We start from the raw sequence: 7,409 nt of genomic DNA on the forward strand, positions 1-7,409 counted from the left end.
TTCCCTGTCCTGTCTAGCAGCAGTAGTTTGTTACTGGAGGAAGGTTGTGGCAGGAGCCTGCCCCTCTGCCAGCAGAGGCAATGCATGGACCTGGCAGTGAGTTGAAAGCTGTAGCTGGGGAGCCAGCTGAGAGAAATGCATGCTTTTTGTGCTGCTGTTGGGTATACAGGAACATTTAAAGAAATAGAGCTTCTAAAGTGATGGCCAGAACTCTGCCAAAGCCCTATCTATCTGGTGGCAAAGGCTTGTGAAGTGTCTCTGCTGGGAACAAGCAGAGGCAATGCATGGACCTGGCAGTGAGTTGAAAGCTGTAGCTGGGGAGCCAGCTGAGAGAAATGCATGCTTTTTGTGCTGCTGTTGGGTATACAGGAACATTTAAAGAAATAGAGCTTCTAAAGTGATGGCCAGAACTCTGCCAAAGCCCTATCTATCTGGTGGCAAAGGCTTGTGAAGTGTCTCTGCTGGGAACATCTGCAGTTACAAAAGCACTGGTTTGTTTCAGAACTGTGCCCCTCTGCTGGGAAAAAGTAATGTACTGGGACGGGTGAAGGAATGTGTTATTTTTAAATGCTATTTAAGAGGAAAGATAATCATAGTTTAAAATTGGAGGAGAGAAAGCACCAACAAAATGCAACTTTGTGGAATCGTAAACATGCAGTTACTCTGGAGAAAAAGCAGATGAATGGTATTGTCACCTTCTAAGACAGCAGTTTTCCCCTACTCTAGACTCTTTGATTTAAAAAAGAAGTTATTCTAAATCCAGGCTGCATCTCAGTTTGGAAGCTGATGCTCTGGGAACAGCTGGCTGGTACCTCCCTTCTGTGTGGACCAGCTTGTGGAGGGTATTTCTGACCACCTTGATCATCCTTGGACCTTCTTAACTCCATATAACCTGATAAATCCTGACAAATTGACCTGGAATGGCAGGGAAAAAAGTTGTGCTGCTTTTAAGCTTTTTTCCCTACTGATGGAAACGAGAAGAGGGCCCATCCCAATTTCTTGGCTTGCTGAAATGAACCACTTGGCATGAACTGTGGCATTGGAAGGTGAACAGGGTCACTCTGGTCTTCTCTGTCTAAGAGAAATGAAAAATCCAACCCAGTTTAGAGAGACTGTGATGAGATAGGGTGGAGTCTGGATGTTAGGAGAAAGTTGGTACTTCAGAAAAAACAGCTGACACTTACCTTGAGTCTCTGTGAATATGCAGTTGAGAAGCTGCAACACACAAAAAAAGGGTGCCTGCTATCCATTCGGTGAAGTACGTGTCCTTGTATGTGGTCATCTTCTTCAAAGCTCTTCACAAATTTAACTGTATTTAATTCTGTCAAGGAATTGGAATTTTGATTACAAAAGTATATAGGAATGAGTCACATTCAACTCAAAATTAACATTTTTAAACATTTTGACTGGAAGTCTTCCCTGTTGAAGAAGAGGCACCATTCCAGCTGAGAGATGCTAGAGGGAAGAGGCAGCTTTGGGGAAGCCAATTACATCCTTTCACTAGAACACCATTTCCCTTCTCTGCTGTGTCCCACAGCTGCTCTGTCTCTATTTTAAAATGTCGTTCTGCTTACCAATTGTCCTCTGTAACAGCCAGGAAATATAAGGGTACCTCAGTCTTTCAATTCCTTTTTTTTTTTTTTTTTAAAAACACTGAGTTCATAACCTACTGTGCAATGCTAATTTCAATGCAGCGGGTCTGAAGGTTATGATGAGCTGCACTTGGGCTTCTGCCTGGCCTTTGCCACCCTTGAGCACACAGATGCTGCTGTGGGCCCTCTGACATGTGGCCAAACTGCTGGCAGGAATCGGTCTGTCTGCTCTCAGGCTGGTGCTGTGTGGTGCATATGGGCATCAGACTATGACAATTTCTATGCACAGAAAAAAAATAAAGATGGAAATGACAGTAGGAAGATTTGCTGTTTTAATGTAATGGGTTTCCCTTTCAGAGCTGATAGGAAGGCTTCCTACTCCTTCCTGCATGCAGCGTGCTTGGTCAGTTGATCTGCTATCTGTTTCCATTCAGTCAGGCTAAAATAAATGTCATTAAACCTCTGCTCTCAAAATGGCCTTGGATTTTTAGAGAGGGATGCTGCCTTTCAAACTACATCGTCTTTATCAGACAGAATGCTGTTCCCTTTCTTAGGCATTTTCTATTTCTTGATAATGTATGACTGTGGTGCCCCAGGAAATGAAATTATTCTGAGTGTTTCTCTAGTGCTCTCATTGACTAAGCAATTTGACTTCAACATTTGCATTAATATAATAGATATATATCAATCTATATATTGATCAGATATTACAGAACATACAGAGCAAAATTACTTGGCTGTGCTGAGATGTTGGGTTGCTCAGTACAGTTAACACCCCCCTAATCAAAAGCTGAGATACAGGGAGGTGAATGCAGTTCTGCCTGGGAACTGTTTCTGCACTTAATGCTGGAGGAAGCGATTGTGAAAGAATGACTTGCGCAAAATGGTTGCATCAGCCCTCCCAGTGCTGGGTGATGGCTGGCAAAAGGAGAGACACTTGCCACTAGATTTTAGCTTGCGAAGAAGGGAGCGCAAACACGATCTGTGCTCATTTTTGTGTCCCCTGTCAGCAGCAGCAATAGAAGTGATTGAAATGTGAGTTTGAAGGGCAGTGTCATGCGTGCTGGACAATGCCAAACTCTTCAGAAGCCATGGCTGCCTTAGGGGAGCAGCCAGTTAAGAAAACTGGTCTGTTTCACTGGCTGAGTAGTTAGAGGACATTGGGAAACTGTCAAGATAAAGTTTTGAGGAGCACAGGCTGAAATATTTTCTCACTCCAGGACTGTTGTTGCATTGGACCTGCCAAAGGGTTTCCAGCTCTTGTACTCACAGTTATGAAGTGACTACCTGGATCCCAGAGGACATGGTCAGCACACAAGGAGACTGAAACACAGCATGCATTACACATGGTAAGTATTTACTTTCTGCACATTCAGGATTTGGGGATACTGTTTTATCTGCAATACTGGGGCTGTTTACAGCAGCTTGTGAGCTTTAATAAGTGACTTATTGTCTGGTGTAGCCAACGGGGAAATTTTCTTTGGCACTCGTGGCAGGAAACACAGCCCTTCTATAAATTAAAATCAGTATTGTTCTAATTACATCCAGTGTTTATAGGGTGATGGTAACATCCAATTCTCATCTATTACCAGTGTTGATTTACAGAAAAGGGTGATAGACTTGTTTGGTTGCATATCAGCTTGTTCTGCCCTTCCAGTAAAGAATGTAAATTGCTTACACAGTGTATAAAAGGGTGTGACAGGAGGACTCTGTGTAGTTCTACCTTTTAGAATCCCTGAGGCTGGTAAGGCTCTATGCATGGGACCCCAAAATCTCTTTGAGGAAAGTTTGCAGTGTCAGAAGTCACAGCCCACTGGAAGAGCTGAGAGGACAGATATGGTCCGTTCAGACTTCTGCCTCACAGGTAGACGTACCAGATGGACAGGCTAATACTGCAGAGGCTGTGAGCATTTAGAATCTTAGAATCACTTTGGTTGGAAAAGACCCTTAAGATCATCAAGTCCAACTGTTAACCTAGTACTGTCAAGTCCAAAACTAAACCAGGTCCCTAAGCACCACATCTACACATCTTCTAGATACCTCCAGGCATGGTGACCCGAACACTTCCCTGGGTAACCAGTTCAAGTGCCTGACAAACCTTTCAGTGAAGAAATTTTTCCAAATAAGAGGGAAGAGACCAACACCCACCTTGCTACAATCTCCTTTCAGATAGATGTAGAGAGCAATAAAGGCTCCCCTCAGCCTCCTTTTCTCCAGCCTAAACCAACCCATTTCCCGCAGCCACTCCTTGTAAGATTCATTCTCCAGACCCTTCATCAGTTTCGTTGCTCTTCTTTGGACAGGCTCCAGCTCCTCAATGTCCTTCTTGTCATGAGGGTTCCAAAACTGAGCACAGTACTCGAGGTGTAGCCTCACCAGTGCCAGTACAGGGTGACAATCTAGTCCTGCTGGCCACACTATCTCTGATACAAACGAGGATGCCGTTGGCCACCTGGGCACACTGCTGGCTCATATTCAGCCATCTGTCAACCAACACCTCCAGGTTATTTTCTGCTCAGCAGCTTTCCAGTCGCCCTTTCCCAAGCCTGCAGCATTGCCTGGGGTTGTTGTGACCCAAGTGCAGCACCTGGCACCTGGCCTTCTTGAACTTAATGCAATTGGCCTTGGCCCATTCATCCAACCTGTCCAGGTCCCTTCCTGCCCTCAGGCAGATCAACACTCTTGCCCAACTTGATGTTATCTGCAAACTTACTGATTCCCCCATCCAGGTCTTTGATCATCTACCCATCTTCCCCTGTTTAGGATTGAAACATTCAGCTGTAGCTTCATTGCTGAGAGGAGTCATAATGTGAGAAATGTAAGAGGTGAGAGCCACAGCTATGCACACGTGCAAAGGCAAGATGTCCAGAATGGTCCTTTATGACTGTTGAGACATGATATGGCTGTATTCCAGAGATTATTAGCATGCCATGTTTCCAAGGCTGAGTAGCTGAAGTAGAAGACTGATGTCACAGCAGAACTCTTATAAGAAAAACTGAATCTGAACTTCCTAAAAAAATGGCAGTTTTTCAATCCTTTTCAGTTGCTGTTTAAAACTAGAAATCAACACAATCTTCTTTCTGTTTCAGTTTTTCAGTTCTTCTCAGTTGCTGTTCAAAACTAGAAATCAACACAATCTCTTCTTTCTGTTTCCTACAGCAAAATGTTTAAACAAACAAAACACAAATCAAGAGCTAAACATTCCTGGCAAGTGTGGGCCCTCTACATGGTGTTAGCTGTAAACCTCTCTGAAGAACAAGTGCTGAAGCAAAGTTGTCCATCATGTGATGCCTCTGAGCTTTGCAACTGCTCTTCCATGGGCTTGGATTTCATTCCCCAAGAACTCACAGACAAAATTGTAACATTAAACCTGTCCCACAACAGGATCAAGCACATCCGATCCCAGGATCTGCAGCAGGCTGTGAACCTGAGAGCCCTGCTGCTGCAGTCCAACACAATCAGCTCAATAGATGAGGACTCGTTTCGCTTCCTTGGGAAACTGGAGCTCTTGGACTTGTCAAATAACAGCCTGGCTCACTTGTCCCCTGCATGGTTTGGTCACCTCCTTTCCCTCCAGCAGCTCCACCTTCAAGGGAACTCCTACAGAGACCTGGGGGAAAGCTCCCTGTTTTCTGGGCTGAGGAACCTGAGCTCTCTCCACCTGGGCAACCCACAGTTTTCCACAATAAGGCAGGGAAACTTTGAGGGCATTTCAGTTCTCCAGTATTTATGGATTGAGGGTGGCAATCTCAGTCAGTATGAGCCAGGAAGTTTGAAACCGATTCAGAAGATAAATCACATGATCATAAACCTGAGGAACGCTAAAGTATTCTCAGCAATTGTCAGGGACCTTCTGCACTCTGTCACTTGGTTAGAAGTGAGAGAAATTCAGTTAGATATTGAAAAGAAAAGCTTGGTGCAGAATTCAATGCCTCCTTTTAGCATACAAAAACTTACATTTAAAGATGCTTGGTTCACAGACCAATATATTACCCGAACAATAGTATTACTGAAGGAAATCACATCACTGCAAGAGATTGAGGCCATTGATTGTGTGCTTGAGGGGAAAGGAGCCTGGGATACTACAGAAATTAAAGTAAGTGGACAAAGTTTTGTTGAATCAGTGTCCATAATAAACCTAATGATTCCAAATTTTCACTTGTTTTTTGACCTGGAGGGCATGGAGTCACAAGTAAAACAACTGAAAAGACTCACCATTGCGGGCTCCAGAGTTTTCATGGTACCATGCAAACTTGCAAAACATTTTTCATCACTTCAGTATCTGGACTTTAGTAATAACTTGCTAGTAAACAATCGCTTAGATGAGACAATCTGTGAAAAAGGTTGGCCTTTGCTGCAAACTTTAAACCTAAGTCAAAACTCTCTTAAATATCTGAAAGAAACTGCAAATTCTGTAACTCGTCTACTCACACTGAGAAATCTTGACATTAGCCAAAATAATTTTGGTGATATTCCAGATGTGTGTGAATGGCCCCAAACCCTGAAATATTTAAACCTCTCCAGCACTCAAATTCCTAAACTCACGACTTGCATTCCCACAACACTGGAAGTTTTGGATGTCAGCTCAAACAACCTGAGGGAGTTTGCACTGCACCTGCCATTTCTCAAAGAGCTGTACCTAGCCAAAAACCAGCTGATGACCTTGCCTGGTGCTGCACCTGTTCCTAACTTAGTGGTCTTGTCAATCAGAAGGAACAAGCTCAGCAGTTTCTCCAGGGAAGAGTTTGAGTCCTTCAAGCAAGTGGAGCTGCTGGATGCCAGTGACAACAACTTCATCTGCTCCTGCGAATTTCTCTCCTTCATCCAGCACCAGGCCAGGATAGCCCAGGTGCTGGTGGGGTGGCCAGAGAAGTACGTCTGTGACTCTCCGCTGGCGGTGAGAGGGGCGCAGGTTGGGGCCGTGCACCTCTCCCTGATGGAGTGCCACAGGTCCCTCGTGGTGTCCCTGATCTGCGCCCTGGTGTTTGTGGTCATCCTGGTGCTCGTGGCCCTTGGCTACAAGTACCACGTGGTCTGGTACCTGAGGATGACCTGGGCGTGGCTCCAAGCCAAGCGGAAGCCCAAGCGAGCCCCTGCCAAGGACGTCTGCTACGACGCTTTTGTCTCCTACAGCGAGAACGACTCTGACTGGGTGGAGAACATCATGGTGCGGGAGCTGGAGCAGGCCTGCCCGCCCTTCCGGCTCTGCCTCCACAAGCGGGACTTTGTGCCCGGGAAGTGGATCGTGGACAACATCATCGACTCCATAGAGAAGAGCCACAAAACCCTCTTTGTGCTGTCCGAGCACTTTGTGCAGAGCGAGTGGTGCAAATACGAGCTGGACTTCTCGCACTTCCGCCTCTTTGACGAGAACAACGACGCCGCGATTCTCGTCCTGCTGGAGCCCATCCAGAGCAAGGCCATTCCCAAGCGGTTCTGCAAGCTGCGCAAGATCATGAACACCAAGACCTACCTGGAGTGGCCTCTTGAAGAAGAGCAGCAGAATATGTTTTGGGAAAACCTGAAAGGAGCCTTGAAGTCATAGAACAAGTCAACAGCCTCCATTTCATCCAGAGTTTCACAAAGGCTGCATGCCACTGTTTCTTCCTTCTTAGTTTTCTGCCTTAAGGAGCACTTGCTTTCTTGTCTATATAAATAATTATCATCTTAATAACTGAGAATGACCTGCTGTGGGCTTTCCAGTGATTCCATACTCCAATCTTTCTAAATCTCTGCCAATAACTATGATATTTGGAAGCCATGTTGGACTTTGTATACTTTCCTAAATAAACTCATCGGAATGAGTTTATTTTATGT

At 45.1% G+C, this 7,409-nt stretch overlaps 1 protein-coding gene across 1 annotated transcript; it reads left to right on the top strand.

Annotated features, from left to right (window-relative positions):
- The first annotated feature begins 4,755 nt into the window (after nt 1-4,755).
- On the top strand, nt 4,756-7,137 carry LOC104387194 (toll-like receptor 2 type-1). Its single transcript, XM_009995900.1, has one exon. The coding sequence runs from the start codon at nt 4,756-4,758 to the stop codon at nt 7,135-7,137; it is 2,382 nt and encodes a 793-aa protein (XP_009994202.1).
- The last annotated feature ends 272 nt before the right edge of the window (nt 7,138-7,409 follow it).

Source organism: Chaetura pelagica, unplaced genomic scaffold (genome assembly GCF_000747805.2).
Source record: "Chaetura pelagica isolate M959 unplaced genomic scaffold, ChaPel_1.0 scaffold142, whole genome shotgun sequence".
NCBI lineage: Eukaryota > Metazoa > Chordata > Aves > Apodiformes > Apodidae > Chaetura > Chaetura pelagica.